At 37.5% G+C, this 16,617-nt stretch overlaps 2 protein-coding genes across 2 annotated transcripts; both read right to left on the minus strand.

The window, feature by feature from the left end:
* Positions 1 to 412: 412 nt before the first annotated feature.
* LOC145974742 (uncharacterized) lies at positions 413 to 1,448 on the minus strand. Its single transcript, XM_083104762.1, has one exon. The coding sequence runs from the start codon at positions 1,427 to 1,429 to the stop codon at positions 746 to 748; it is 684 nt and encodes a 227-aa protein (XP_082960888.1). The 5' UTR covers positions 1,430 to 1,448; the 3' UTR covers positions 413 to 745.
* A 1,246-nt stretch (positions 1,449 to 2,694) lies between these two features.
* Positions 2,695 to 4,822, minus strand: LOC145974181 (uncharacterized). The gene is made up of 3 exons (XM_083104004.1): positions 3,389 to 4,822; positions 2,933 to 3,308; positions 2,695 to 2,745 (listed from the first exon to the last, which is right to left on the minus strand). Exons 1-3 carry the CDS (start codon positions 4,510 to 4,512, stop codon positions 2,695 to 2,697), a joined length of 1,551 nt encoding a protein of 516 aa, XP_082960130.1. The 5' UTR covers positions 4,513 to 4,822.
* Positions 4,823 to 16,617: the final 11,795 nt, after the last annotated feature.

The following is a 16,617-nucleotide window of genomic DNA, read 5'->3' on the forward strand; positions in this document are numbered from 1 at the left end:
AATCGCACGCTGAAAAACGACATGTGGAAGATGTTTACGCTGAACGGATCTTACAAGTGGATCAGCGCGTTGCCGCGACTCGTATCGGATTACAACGCGCGCAAGCATCGAACAATCGGTATGCGACCCGTCGACGTTACTCCCGCGATCGCTGAAAGACTCTTGGCTACTGTGTACAACCATGTAAATATCGCGGGTCCGGCGAAATTCAAAGTAAGTGACTCGGTACGCGTTAGCAAGTACAAGACAGTTTTCGAGAAAGGTTACACGCCAAATTGGACAACCGAAGTGTTTAAAATTGCAAAAGTACAACATACTAATCCCGTAAGTTATCTACTGGAGGATTATCGCAAAAAATCTATTGCTGGAGCGTTCTACGAGTACGAGTTGCATCACGCGAATTATCCGGACGTGTATCTCGTGGAGAAAATACTGCGTAGGAGGGGTAACGAGGTTTACGTGAAATGGTTGGGATTTGACAATTCGCACAATTCTTGGATACATAAGGACAATGTGATTTAATTCATACAAATTGTATTTATTTTTAAATTTAAGAAAAAATATGTACAACATATAAAAAATATACATGAAATATATAAAAATACAAAAATCTTTATTAATACATCCTTTCCAATAATCGTATATAATACAATATATGAAATACATATACATATGAGATACATATACAAAAATAATATCTGACATTATATCACATACTATATTACATTACATTATATATATTATATTATAAGGGTATCCTATAATGTCCCCATGGTAATGTGTCGGTCGAATCAGGTACGATATACCGCTTGTCATCGTACGGACTCAGAGCAATTTTCGTCTCGCGGACGGTATACACTTTGTGCAATTTCGATCTTATGCAAGATTGCTGTCGTGTCATTTCTATTTCGTCATTCAGACACCGCGTGTAATCGTCGAATGTTATCGTTCTCGCAACAACGTTACTTTTGACACCTTTAACCTTCTTCGTATCCTTTTTCCCGTCCACTCTCATCGCATACATTTTTGCTCTAAGCCCGACGAATTCGGTCATTATCGCGCCGTTATTTTCATCTTTCATTAAACCCGGTACTTTTTTATTCACGAGCGGTATACCGTACGCGTTATCAATTGGATAATCGCTCGTATCGAAACTAGCGATATCATGTTTCATATTTTCATAGACATCTTCGCACTCAATGTGGTATATAAGACTGTCTGTGTCGGTGTACATTACCCGGCATTTATCACGATATAGCGGTGACATGTACTCATGATGAAATTCGTACAAGCACGTTTTAGAAATGTCGAGTATGCACATGCCGACATAGATTGGTTTATAAAATTTCACTTCAAGTTTGCGTAATTCTATGGCAACCAAATTTTCCGAAAAGACGCTTCTACTATGAAAATTTGGTTTCGCTATCATTGCTTCTGCTCCGTATCGTCCGTCCCACTTTGTCAATAATTTTACATCGACACGATTACGCACATTTTCCATCGTCTTACCAAATACCGCGTTATTCATCAGTTTATATAAATTTTTTTCAAAATCATTTTTCGCGAGTGTTCTAAACTGTGTATTTAATTCGATATAACTGCGAAGCCACGGAGATTGTGTAAATTGTAATATGCGATGTATTTTTGTAACGCGAAGGTCGTGTCGCGTACATTGCTGTAGGTTACGGTAGTGTATCACGTAACGCTTCTTATCGTATAGCGTTGCGAGGAGTTTGTCTTGCCGCTTGCCGGGCGGCTTGTCGCGTGTCGGGCAAAACGGTAGGTCAATGTGCGTATCGTGAAGATGTTGCGGATACTCGAGATCGACTTCGAGGATATAACTCGTAGGCGAATCTAACGCGATCGATGCTACGTCAAAATTCGACACGTCGTCGACCCATCGAAAATCGGCATAGGGCAACGGTTGACACATTGCCCATCCGTACAAATTATTTACATCGAAATACATCAAGTACGACGATGGTTTCGATGGATCGTACGATTGTTGCATGTACTTGTTATTAGCGCGCGCGTATCTGTTGGAACACTGACTCAGACCACCGCGTATACCGCGTTCGATAAACATGACCATGTCGATGTCGGTAAGCAATTCGAATGTAATCTTTGTATGCTTTAACATGGCATCCCACGTGTATCCGGGAAGAGTATAATAATACGCGGGGTCGAGTCCGTAACTTTTGATGCAACTATCGCGAAAGTTTTCAAAAATATCGGCTAATAACAAGACGTCGATTTTCAGGTACAAATCGCTATACTCGTCTAGCGTTCGAATGGAGAATCGCGTCCAGATGTTCTCGGCGTGCGCGTAATCGCTCTCGGATATAGTTTCACCGGTCAAAGAACTGTAAAACGATTCGCGCGGTGGTAAACACGTATCTTGCAACCTATCTACAGAGTCGACGTATTCGTACGGAAAGACGCCTTTCCGTGTTAATAAACTGAAATTTTCTGCAGATAAATTTTGAAATTCTGATTTTAAAATTTTGAATTTGTCTTTGTCTAGATAAGATGCCAATTTGTCGAGACTTGCCGTAAGAAATTTGTACGAATCGATAAAACTTAATTTTATATAATTTTTCCAATTGTCTTGTGCAACTTTAACAATTTTTGTAAACGATATATATTTTTCCTTGGTTATTGGAAGTAATTCGATTTCCCCTTCGAACGCTGTGGCTATATCCTCGATAATGAAATGCGCGTCGTAACCTGATAAATTGTGGAAGACTATCGGAATATATAATGATTCTTTGTAATTTAGATTGCAATTTGAGTGCGCGGGACCCCTATATCGTCCGGTCAAATGACAATGATCGCGTACGCGTGTATCGTCTTCTTGCGTAAACGGTTTTTCGCAAATATGGCAATGCGTTGCGCTGTGAAATTTTTCCCACTCGTCCGATGTTAAATTTACCATGAAGACATTTGTAGTCATTAAAATAGTCTTTACACGTAACGCTAAATTTTTAAGTTCTTCGGCGAACCACGCGATACAATCAATACTGCGGCGAGAATGGTACGCGGATAACGAGTCGTCGAACGAACAATGCATATAATACGCTATACTAAATACCTTATGATGCTGATAATTTTTTTCTTCGTCAGTCTTTGTCAACGTACATTCCAAATCGGCATAGATCACAAATGGAAGCCGCTCTTTCCTCGTGTAGTTGTTGAACTCGAGCCACTTGTCCTTATCGCTCGGCAATCGGATAGCGCAGTCGTTTATTTTTCCGCAGTCTACCGTATGTGACTGCAACTTGTCCTCCGATCCGAAATAGTGCAAGCATCTGTAAAAGAATATTTAAATTAAAGATTTATGCAATGCATTATATTTTATAATTACATAAATTATTCAAATTATACATACCGATCACAGATATATCTTCGGCCGTTGTGTTTGCTCAGTTGCGAGCTCACGAGCCGGGATAAGTTCTTGATCCATGCGAAATGTCCGACGCTGTTACCGTCTTCCACATACAACAGGTTGACGTGTTTATCCCGTTTCTGCTCCGAAAGACGTATCGGGACAATGCTGTTTTCTTTCTCGATGCTGTACACGTTGATGGAGATATTGTTTATATGTTCAAACTTTTTTAGTTGGTTCAACGTCATCGGAAACTCAATATTTTGTACATTTAACACCGTCGTATAGTGGGGATATGAAGATTCCCGATTTGTGTCTCTTTCAGCGGGGTATAGAGCGGCCACCACTGCCCACGCGAAACACGCATTGTCTCTAGATTGTACATTAATTACAGCTCTCTTCATCATAATTTCTCGCGGCAATTTAATATAACATCCCGCGCGCATAGGATTATACTTATTTATATTTACAGTTAAATTCTGTATTCGCGACAATGCCCAGCCACTATCGCGTTCCTGAAATTCTTCTAGCAATGCTAGAGTGGGCTCGATAACGCTGCGCTCGTACCACTCGTGTAAATCAGACGTGCGAAAGAGTTCACAGTTTCTCGTATTGATACTTTTATTCGCACGCTTATCACCCGACACAAATTCACCGTTGAATATAGTGTTCAATTTTACACTGTTGTATCTTCTTATAACGTCTTGCACTTGCTCGAGCACGATGTCTTTGGCGTCCTCGAGAAATTGACGAGGTTCGATATGGTTTGCGTTAATCACAGCACCGGTTAGAATACGGTTATCGAACGCGGTATCAATCTCGCGCCACACAAGTTCATTTTGATGCGCGCTACATCCGGCACCCGCGTTATTGTCGCCACTGTAATTACCACCACTGGGCATAAACTGTCTCTGCAATCGAGTCTTTGCACCTTCGAGTCGCGCGATTCGAGCAATCAGCGATTGTCGATTCCCGATCGATAATCGCGGTCGTTTGATCCGACTTTGCTCTTCCAGCGACTCGATGTACTCGTTGCATCGTTGTAGCCATGCAAAATATTCGCCCAAGGTGGCAATTTGGCGGGACCGCTCCACCAGGTCGCATTCAGTCTGCTCGACGTTTTCCATTTCTTCACAGAGTGCAAATTGGGCACATATTGCACGGAAATCTTATATACAACGGCTCGCTACAACTTGAACAGAATCGGCCATCCATCGCATCAAGTGTCTCAATTTTATGCTTTCGAACAGCATACATCATTTGGCTATCCACGCCTTGCAATGCAATCATACACGAAGGACATACAGCTAAAGCACCACCCGTGGAATAATAAAAGTATATGATACAAAATTTTGTACTACGTGCGTTTAAAGCATTAATTTCCGCAACAGACACTATTTTCTCTCTGAATTCCGTGGAGTTCTCACTGCAGTCACTAATGCAATCACTGTCAGATGACAATGCGTGATCTTCGTCTTCCATTTTTATATTATCACACAACACTGACAGAACATTACTTTCTGACAGAACACTATAATTTTTGACTATACTTTTGCTATACCGTCGTGTCGATGCGCTTTCAAATCACGTACTATGATCTGATGCGCTTCGATCCTTCTTATATTCAACCAACAAACTTTCAGAGATTGTTGAAGGCACAAAAGAAAAAAATTTTTGTAACTGAACCTAGGGTTGAAAATGTGTTGTTATCTCGCTATGATTCACAGATTGCTCGAAAACGTCGGACCCCGAAATATCTCAAAAATGTGTTGTTATCTATGTATTTCCATCCGCCCAATCCTTCAAAGAATACTTCTATTTATATTGTGTATGTTAAAAAAATATAATGAAGAGGACTCTGCTGCACTAGAGTATCATTTCTTTCGTTGCTCTTCTGTGTTTCGGTGGTCTGCTGCACTAGAGTATCATTTCTTTCGTTGCTCTTCTGTGTTTCGTTAGTCTTGTGCAATGGCTGAAGAAAACGTAATTATCATCGACGACGATACGGATGATGATTACGATTATTGGATGGATCCAGTTGTGGCGGAGCGGATGGAGATAGAGAGAGAGGAGAGAGAGAGGAGAGAGATGGAAGATGATGGATCTGATATAGAACCCTTGGCGAAGGACAGTGATTATGATAGTGACAATAGTGTCGATATTCTTGATGAACGGTTACAAAAGAAACAGCGAGATTTAAGCATATCTGAAATAATGACATACAATCAAGCAACAAAGATATGTTGCATTTCATATTACTACATGGAAAATGGATTAAAATTTTGTATCGAATGCTTTCTAGAAGCACCGGATCAGTATGAAGAAACTAGTGCTGTTCGAGAACATAGAACCATAGCTTATGTTCATTTGGAAAATATGTCATGCAAAGAGTGCAGAAGATCTTTGAATCAAATATTGGCCTGCAACATGTGCCCTATTTGCACAAATTAAAATAGATGATGGATAACATTGTAAGTATCTTAATTTATTATATATCAAAAATATTTTAAAATAAATTATTAAAATAATTTAAACTAATGAAATGCGTATGTTTTCTTCTGTTTTCAGAAACGGCTTCCCCAACATAGCCCGACGGTCTATTTTATATATTATTATTATTATTTTTTTATATTGTATACTTTTTATTAAACACACACATTTAAATAAATTATATATATATTTTTAATTGTAACAAAATCATGACGTAATTTCTTCGCACGCATTTCCATCCACCCAATCCTTCAAAGAATACTTCTATTTATATTGTTTGTTAACTGGTAATATTGTATAATATCTCAAAAATGTGTTGTTATCTCGCTATGATTCACAGATTGCTCGAAAACGTCGGACCCCGAAATATCTCAAAATATAAGTTTATGACTAATATTGTATACTTGCGATAATACAGAGAGAAAGAGAGATAAAAGGGATAAAGAGATAGATAGAGGGATAGAGGGATGGAGAGGGAGAGAGAGAGAGAGGGATAGAAATATAAAGGGATAAAGAGAGAGCGAGAGAGAGGGAGGAATAGAGAGAGACCCAAAATCTTCTTCATAGGAATACCGCCATTTTTGTTTATACGTGCGTCCCCCGCCCCGCAGCCCCCGCGCCTCCGAAATTCCCACCGTCCCACGTGACGTCATCCCCCCTCCATCCTGCGTGACGTCATTCCCCCGCGCCGCTGAGATCCCCTCGCCCCTCACCCCCCTGAGATCCCTGCGTTAGAATTCTCCTAGTGCTAACTACTGCGAACAATTCCTCGTTCGCCGGGAATCTCCGCAAGGCGATTCGCGAACAATTCCTCGTTCGCCGGGAATCTCCGCAAGGCGATTCGCGAACAATTCCTCGTTCGCCGGGAATCTCCGCAAGGCGATTCGCGAACAATTCCTCGTTCGCCGGGAATCTCCGCAAGGCGATTCGCGAACAATTCCTCGTTCGCCGGGAATCTCCGCAAGGCGATTCGCGAACAATTCCTCGTTCGCCGGGAATCTCCGCAAGGCGATTCGCGAACAATCCCTCGTTCCCCGGGAATCTCCGCAAGGCGATTCGCGAACAATTCCTCGTTCGCCGGGAATCTCCGCAAGGCGATTCGCGAACAATTCCTCGTTCGCCGGGAATCTCCGCAAGGCGATTCGCGAACAATTCCCTGTTCGCCGGGAATCTCCGCAAGGCGATTCGCGAACAATTCCCTGTTCGCCGGGAATCTCCGCAAGGCGATTCGCGAACAATTCCCTGTTCGCCGGGAATCTCCGCAAGGCGATTCGCGAACAATTCCTCGTTCGCCGGGAATCTCCGCAAGGCGATTCGCGAACAATTCCCTGTTCGCCGGGAATCTCCGCAAGGCGATTCGCGAACAATTCCTCGTTCGCCGGGAATCTCCGCAAGGCGATTCGCGAACAATTCCTCGTTCGCCGGGAATCTCCGCAAGGCGATTCGCGAACAATTCCCTGTTCGCCGGGAATCTCCGCAAGGCGATTCGCGAACAATTCCCTGTTCGCCGGGAATCTCCGCAAGGCGATTCGCGAACAATTCCCCGTTCGCCGGGAATCTCCGCAAGGCGATTCGCGAACAATCCTAATCCGAATTTCTCCTAAATTTCAAACCTTTATTTGAAACCATTTTCGATTCATTTCCTCCTATTTATTACTTAACTATCTCTTTATTTGTATGACCAATTTAAACTTAAGAGTAAAATCTTTCGGAACGAATTATCATTTTGCCTAAGGCTTATCCATCTTTTCCCAATGACAACAGTGATATATTTTATAATAGCTAATCTAACATCAAATCAGTAAGATATTCAGCGTCAAAATTATTATTAGTGCCTCCCACCGGTAAACGGCGGGCAGCGTTGCGGTGGCGGAATCGGCTGAACAGACGGATACAGGCTCAATCTTTACCTAAACCTATTAATGGCGATACCTTAGATAATATTGACGCGCCCGTTAGCAGTAATAAACTCGACACTAACACACACACACCTAACCCCTCTTCCTCACCCCGTATTCCGAATTATTCTCCAATCTCATCCCCAGGGCATTCCTCGACCTCCCCCGGTACACCTGTTCCAGGCCCCGCGCCGTCGTCTGGTTCACCCCCCAGATCTCCTAGCCCTACCCCACCTGAATTTTCTCCTTCCCCAGCTACTTCATCAACCCTTGTATTCGAACCCTCTCCTTTGCCTTCTCCCGAACCCCCTCGTTCCCCCTCACCTCCTGTCCGGGAGCGTACCCCTCCCATACCTGTCATCACCCTCGACTCAGACCCTCCTTCCCCTTCCACCTCCTCGGAGTTTTCTGAATTCAGCGAGGCTCTGGAAGATTTCGCGAGAGATCTTCCCGACCTTGAACAAGATTCCCCCGATTTCGACTTCCCTCCAGATTCCCCGTCGGAACATCCCGACACCCCTGAAACTCCCGAACCTCTCCCTCCTCACCCTCTAAGTTATTTCCTATCACAGTTTCCCCTCATCGACTTCCCCATTCCCGAAGGAACTTCCCGTGTGGGCCCCGGTCCTGTTGATCACGAGGAGTTCCTTCACTACCTTACCACTGCCCCTCCCGATGCTATAATTGCTTGGCATCTCCCTGGCTCCCACCTTCCATTAGGAGTTCCTATACAAGCCCTGTGGAAGAAATTCCCTCCGTCCACTATCCAATTTGAAAATCCTTGACCTTTTGTGCTCCCCCCCCTTTCTTTTCTTCCCCACCTATAGTATACCTGTTTAGATAGCAAATTTTAAATTAAAAGAAACAAATCGTAATAATCTCCAGCCAGGGTTAATACTTAAGATTAGATTTACCACTTTTATTCCTGGCTGACGTCCTCCGAACCAATGTAACACCCGCGGAAATTCCCTCACACATACAAACAACACACATATAAAATTTTCTACTATATTTTGTATTTTTAGAAAAGATCTTTATGTAAACATATTTCATATCGCTCAAATGACTAATTATTGAATAAATGATAATTTATAATAAAATCTTCATTTAATTTTGCTACCCGTTCTCATTCCTTGAAGTCCGAAATCGCACAGGGTCCCGTCCCGAGTAAAAGAGATTCGATTCTCTTACCGAAAAGGGACCGACGAGCGTAACGGCCTAGGACACTCACAGAGTTAAAGGGACCATTCTGGTCACTGACCTGTGCCAGGCCCCTGACAGTGCGCTCGACCCAATCTATACACACGCCCGAAAAGTGTGTCACCGGGTAAGTAGGTTGCGTCCTTCCAGACGGCCCGATCTTTTAAGGGACTGGACGTAACAAAACCTTTCTTATATTATTGACATCCTTCTTGAAAATGATTATCCTATCCATTTCATAGATAGAATTATTTTCCGCAGACTTAAATTTCTTATTTCTAATAGCAACTGTAGCTTACCTCCCACTTCCCCTCCATCCCATAATCCACGTTTTTTGTCATTCCATTCATTAAAGGCATCCCTAGAAGGTTTTATACGACTTTACACAAAAGCGGTCTTAAACTAGCGTATTCAATTAATAATAAATTAAATGAGCTTATTACACAAAGATCCACTGCCTAAATTTAATCAATCTAACGTTATTTATAAGATTGCCTGTAATGACTGTGACGCATCGTATGTAGGGCAGACGGGTAGGCGTTTAATTACCAGATTAAAAGAACACCGTTTGAATATTAACAAATCGTCTGATAATCTTACAGTAGTTTCGATGCATAGGTTGTTGAGGCATAATTTTAACTGGGAGGATACGACAATATTAGACCAAGAACCTTCTTACAAAAAATGGCTTGTTTCTGAGATGTTGCATATTTGCCAACAAGAAAATGGTTTAAACATCCAAAGTGATACTTCTTTGTTGGATGATTCCTATCAGTGTTGTGTAGTACCTAGGTACTTGTACCTAGGTACTGTAACTAGGTACAAATTTACGTACCTAGTTACTGTACCGAGGTACTTCTTTTCTTCGGTACCTATACCTATACCTAGATACAATTTCTTGTGTACCGGTACCTAAAACGTAGTATTATTTTAGTTATTTTTTGGATGATATATTTTTATGGAATTAATTGGTTACTGCGTCGCCGTGTGGCGCGGCAAGCATTTCCGCATCCCGCGCCGGCTGCGTGCCACGTCCAGTGTGTACGTGCACGAGTGCTGTAGTCAAGAATCCTAAAACTTGCATCATTCCAAGTTGATTATTTCTTGACGATAAAATATAAAGTATGAGTGTGACGTGCAACATGTGTGATGATACAGTCGATGCAGATGATCCACCTGTACCAAATAAAATACTTTCGACAAATAATAACAATAATAATGTTGACGCAGATTCAACTGTGAACGTTATTGGTCGTTTACCAACTTACTTGTCTAATTATTTTAAAATTAAAGAAGTCAAAGGGACTTCGTTAATCGTGGAATGCACACAATGCATTTGTTCAAAAACACTTTCTACGCCCTTAAACAGTACTGGAAATTTATACAAACATTTAAGGGTGAGTATTTTTGCATGTTATTTGAATTTGAGGTTATTAAAGATTTTTTTCTCTTCATCTCTTGTTGCACAATTATTCTTCAACTATTCTTTGACCATCAATTATTATTCAAACTACTTCTGATAATTATTATTTATTTATATATTTACAGCGACTACATCCAGCTATCCAAAAATCAATAAAACAAGTAAGAGACAAATCCCTGAGCGAAAATAATTCTCAATTAGAGAACAACAAACTTCAAAACAAAAAATTTCTATGGACTGCAAATATAAAAAATGAAGAAAAAAATAAAAAAAAAGAAAAGGTTTGCCTAAACATTCTAATATTTATATACTTATTTATAATTTATAAAGACATGTATATATATTTATATATTTATATATAGTCTGTATAATGAAATATAAAATTAAAATTCTAATTTATATAATCCTTATGTACAATTAATATTTTTTACTTTTATGGATTAATATTATATTATTGATTTTCAGGTGAATAAATTAATTGAGCAATTTATTATTCAAAAAATGCAACCGATATCTTTGGTGGAAGATCCATATTTCATAGAATTAATTGAAGGGATATCTGGTATAAAACCAATATGTAGACGGACCCTTCAAAATCATTTGTTGAGTAAGATGATGTCTATAAAATCCAATATGATAGCTACTTTTGAAAAATAACCTTGGTTTTGCACTACAGCAGATATCTGGAGCGCCAATAATAAATCGTACATGGGTGTAACCTGCCATTTTATTGATGAAAATTATCAGAGGAAATCATACATGTTATCTTGTAAGCGAATTATGTTTGCGCATACCCACTTTGTGATTGCGAATGCTCTGTATGAAATACACAAAGAATATAATTTGAAATCAAAAATTGTTGGTATTATAACAGATAACGCAGCTAATTTCGTAAAAGCTTTTAAAGTATTTCATACAGAACAATCGGTATCACTGCTGGATGTATTAGATGATCCTGAAGTAGATACCTTAACAATCGATTTTAAAAGTGGTCTAGATGATGGTGATGAATCTGAAATTAATCTTCCTAAGCAATTTCGGTGTATTGCTCATACATTAAATTTACTCGCATCTCGTGATTCATTGAAAGCTCAGAATGATCAGTCGTATTGTAAAATATACACGTCAACTTTTCGAAAGACAACCGATATTTGGAATTTAGTCAGTCGACAAAAGCAGCCGATATATTTTACGAGATTTGTAAATGTCGCTTAAAAATACCTTGTAAAACAAGGTGGAACAGTTATTATGATAGCATTAAAGCTTTATTAAACGTAAAAAATAAATTAGAAGATGTTTGTGAAAAATTAGAAAAGCCCAAATTTACAGATAGTCAAATCTCTTTTATGGAAGAATATATAAAGGTTATGGAACCTATTGCTTCTGCGCTTGACTTTCTGCAAGGTGATAAGTATTCTTGTTTTGGTCATGTGTTGCCTGTTCTCTTCCAAATGAAACAACAATTAGAAAAATTGGGACATTTACATTTTTGTAAAATTTTACGCGACACTTTAGTGACAGCTCTGGACAAAAGATTCGGAAATATAATTGATTTGACGAATACAAACAGTCAATATTATATATTAGCAACTGTTACTATTCCAAAATTTAAATTAAAATAGCTTGCAATGTCCGACTGTCCAAATTCAAAAGAATTGTGCGAAAATGTGTTATTAGAAGAAGCACACTCTTTTTGTAAAGACGTAAATAATGTAGAAAAGTCTTCTTCAGAATCAAAGGAGGATACTTTCTTCTGTTTTCTACACGATAAAAATATTAATAAAACAAATAGTGATATTGATATTACAATATCAGATGCTACCAAACCATTGGATGTAAAAGTGCAATGTTTAACATATTTGTCTGACAAGTCAAAAGATTTGAATTCTTTGGATAAATATCCTATTATAAAAAAAATGTATATAAAATATAATACACTTTTACCAAGCTCTGCGCCTGTTGAGCGTATATTTAGTGCAGGGCAACAAATTTTAACGCTGCGACGAAATAACTTATCTGACGAAAACTTTGAATGTTTAATGTTTTTGAAACATAATGCATAAACACACACAAATGTGAAACAATATAATGAATAAATTAAATAAATTGAGAGTACTAACTTAAGACTACTAACTTTATAAGAGTTACTTTATTTTTTTGACCAACAATTCCAATATGTTAAATTAACAAGAAATATTTATGTATATCCTATTCAAAAGAAGGCATGTACATATAAAAACACGTATAATAATATTAATAACTGTCTAAAAATGAATCAATGTATATACTGTTTCATTTAAAAAATACTAAATACTAAATATTATTTATAAATACATGAAATCATAAATGCCTACTCTAAAATTTTGTTGATAAATAAAAATACCTGTAACTAGGTATTTTATAGGTACATATGAAGTACCTCTACCTCGGTACATTTTTTCCAGAGTACCTGTACCTGTACCTCGGTACATTTTTTCCAGAGTACCTGTACCTGTACCTAGGTACTGAAAATAAAGTACCTTGCACAACACTGATTCCTATCTCTCTATCGTTAATAAATGTCTTTCTGTTTCAAAATCTCCCGCTCCCCTGCCATCTTCTTCCTAATTTTACGTCATCTTTCCTTCCCCTCCCCCTTTTTTGTTCCTTTTTGGGTTTCCTTCCCGACTCCTTTCCTTCGCTACTTTCTTCTGCCACATCCAGTCTTGTCTCGACCTCCCTCGTTTTCACATCTTTTCATTATTTTTGTCTTGCCTTTCTCGACCTGATTTTTGCTTACAGGCCTGTACGTATTTCTACTGCGTTTGACAATTTTCTTTGAATTATTATTTATTTCAATTGCAGTGTTAAAAACTTTTTAAATTGTTGATAAGTTTTGTGTTATTTTTGGCATAAAGTGTTGTCTCGATTGTGCTTGCTCTTTGTTCTCTTTCTTTTTACAGGCTGCCACCTCGTTATCCGTTACTTTCAAATTTATTTCGTTGACGCGCCTTGACAGATTGGATTTTAGTGAGACTTATCACTGGACTATATCTTTCAATTTTATCACTACTTTTATTTTTTGGACATCGTTTAATTTTTTATTTTCGGACGGATTCATCGAGGGAAGTTAAAAACCAGACGTCTTCTCTCTCCGATCTCATTTATAGCGTTTTGAAGTTTGATAGCGAGGTGAGCTGTGCTCTTTTCACAGCATTTTATAGCCATTCATTTTTTTACATTTTATTAATATATGCGTTTTTCACCGAGTGTAATATCGATCGTTATTTTTTGCGTTTTTTAAACTGTTGTTAAGATCCTTCTGACTTTCTTTGTTTTAAGCTACAGCGCTTACCTTTGTAATTTTGTACGACATTGAAAAGGATCTGTAGAAGATTGAAACGTGCGTTTGTCTATTAATTGTTTTTAAATAATATTTTCTCTGACAGACATTTTTCCTTATTAAATTTACTTTTTAACATTCGTGGTTCTGTCTTAGAATTATTAATTTTTTGAATTGTCATTCCGTACCACCACCCTACGCCATGGTCCTAAGGCTTTTCTTGTTTTAATTTGAATTAATAATTAATGAAAAAAAATTTAAATTAAAAATTCACAATTTTATCTGTAATACACCAGCACGAAAATTTGTAAAATCTATTATAAGCCATAATGGATACGGTGCTTGTGAACGAAGCGAAATATATGGTATTAGTGTTTCTGGAAAAAAAAGAATTCTAAAAAGGTAGTATATCCACGCGATAAATATTGTAAGAAAAGAACAGATGTATCATTTCGTAAATCCAACGTCAATCATGTCATCATACAGGACAGTCACCATTACTAAACATTGATCCACCAATAGACATGATAAAATTCTTTCCGCTTGAATACATGCATTTGGCTTGCTTCTTCTTGTTCGGCCCGTGTTCGGGCATCATGGCAGCATCTATGGTGAACAGTTTTTAATTGTGCCCCTCCCTATGGAGGGTCCCTATTCATGGCGTTGTGTGCGCACTCATATATAGTGGAACCAGTTAGCTTCTTTATCTGATCGATATATCTGGAAGGAAATCGGCCTCTCGGCCTTTTGCCCTCGATTGCACCCTGGACGACTAGTCTGTTAAGGGTATTGTTGCCTCGTCGCATGATGTAGCCGAAGTATTTTAATATGGATTTGTTAATAGATGTACTCAGTCTTTCCCCAATGTTAAGTTCAGCCAGGATTGAAGTATTCGTACGTTTTTCAGTCCATGATACTCTCAACATCCTCCGTCAGCAGGACACAACGCGTCAATACGTCGTCGATCCGCTGTCTTGATGGTTCAGCTTTCTGAGGCGTACGTCATTATAGGGAAGACCAGGGATCGAATGAGTCGCGTCTTGGTGTATTTCGATATTCCTCTATCTCTCCATATGCGCGTTAGTTTGGCCATCGCTGTCTTAGCGAGTACAATTCTGCGTCGGATTTCACCTTCGCAGTCACCGGTGTTAGTTATTCGAGCGCCGAGATATATTAGGTTTTTCACGGTCTCAATTCTACTGATTCTCCTGTAGTTGGGATGGATTTGCTTTGTCGATAATCAGCATTTTGCTCTTTGACGCATTTATTTTGAGACCATATTTTTCGCTCGTCTTATCCACTCTTTTCAGTAGCTCCACCATTTCATCCTCAGTGGCCGCCAGCAACGTCGTATCGTCTGCATATCTCACAAGGGGAGGGCGCGACCTTGGAAACACCGATTTGAAAAAAATTTTAAGTGCGTGTAGTACTCGACCAAAGAAGTTTTTGAGGAAAGTGAGAGGACGCAACGCTCAGCCGTTTTTGAAAAAAACCAAGTGAAAAATATGCCGTATCTTGTATACCGATGAGTTTAGATTGATCGTCAAGTAAGCGGCGTAGCTCGGGCGGTAAAGCCAGAGACTACTACGCTGCTGGTCACAGGTTCGATCTCGACCTGTGGTAGTTTCTTTTTTCATTTTTTTTTCATTTTTTTTTTACGCGAAACCTGCAATATTTTTTTAAAATGAAGTAAATTTAATCCCTAAAAAAATTACCCTTTTAAAAAAAAGGTAAAAAAAGGTGCTAAGTCCGCGTAAAAAACAGTATATGTATTTGCAAAATAGTGTATTATTAACTGTAAAAAACTATTGTAAAAAACCTGTCTCCAAAATAGTGTTATTTTAAAACTGTAAAAAACTACTGTAAAAAACCTATCTTCAAAATAGGATTATTTTAATCTACAAAATAGTTATTTTAATCTGCACAAAATAGTGTTATTTTAAACCGTAAAAAATTGTTCTACAAATTATTTTAATTTTGTGTAAAATTGTATATCCTACAAAAATAATGATATCAAAAAAATTGCGCTAAGTGAAAATAAAAACTTATAAAAATATTTTAACCAAAAGAAGTTATATAAAATGTTGTTTTAATTTTCTACATTATATCCTAGAAAAATGATGATATCCAAAAATTACGCTAATTGAAAATAAAAACTTAAAATATTTTAACTAAAAAAAATTGTACAAAATAATTGTTTTAATTTCCTACAAATAATATTAAAAAGTTGCGCCAACTGAATAAAAATTTTCACTATAAAATATACATTTCTTTTTTATTTCCAATATTAAAAGAAAAATGATATTAAATGAATTGTAATATATCTATTATAAAAAATCGTTGAAAATATGAACAATCATATACATTGCAATAATCATATGCATATATCCTGAAAAGTTTAATTGAAAAAAAAAAAGGAAATGATAATACAAAATACAAAATTAAAAATTATTAAAAAAATTAAAAATTAGAAATTAATAAAAAAAAAATAAAAATTTATATAAAAATTAAAAATTAATACATATAAAAAAATTTTAGTTAAAAAACTTAGCGCTGCTAATTTCATTAGCACATTATTCAACGTAGCAGCGCTAAGTTTTTTAACTAAAATTTGTTTATATGTATTAATTTTTAATTTTTATATAAATTTTTATTTTTTTTTTATTAATTTCTAATTTTTAATTTTTTTAATAATTTTTAATTTTGTATTTTGTATTATCATTTCCTTTTTTTTTTTCAATTAAACTTTTCAGGATATATGCATATGATTATTGCAATGTATATGATTGTTCATATTTTCAACGATTTTTTATAATAGATATATTACAATTCATTTAATATCATTTTTCTTTTAATATTGGAAATAAAAAAGAAATGTATATTTTATAGTGAAAATTTT

This window comes from Camponotus vicinus, unplaced genomic scaffold (genome assembly GCF_025532165.1).
Source record: "Camponotus vicinus isolate PSW18456_S1 unplaced genomic scaffold, iyCamVici1.0 SCAF_7, whole genome shotgun sequence".
Taxonomy (NCBI): Eukaryota; Metazoa; Arthropoda; class Insecta; order Hymenoptera; family Formicidae; genus Camponotus; species Camponotus vicinus.

What these genes read in the sequence shown, in the direction of transcription:
- LOC145974742 (XM_083104762.1), bottom strand. Translation starts at nt 1,429, where the DNA reads ATGATAGCGAAACCAAATTTTCATAGTAGAAGCGTCTTTTCGGAAAAT.
- LOC145974181 (XM_083104004.1), bottom strand. Translation starts at nt 4,512, where the DNA reads ATGGAAAACGTCGAGCAGACTGAATGCGACCTGGTGGAGCGGTCCCGC. An exon ending in CGAAGATATATCTGTGATCG is followed by an intron (nt 3,309 to 3,388) that starts GTATGTATAATT and finishes ATTCTTTTACAG; the next exon opens with ATGCTTGCACTATTTCGGAT. An exon ending in TGACTACAAATGTCTTCATG is followed by an intron (nt 2,746 to 2,932) that starts GTAAATTTAACA and finishes ATATTCCGATAG; the next exon opens with TCTTCCACAATTTATCAGGT.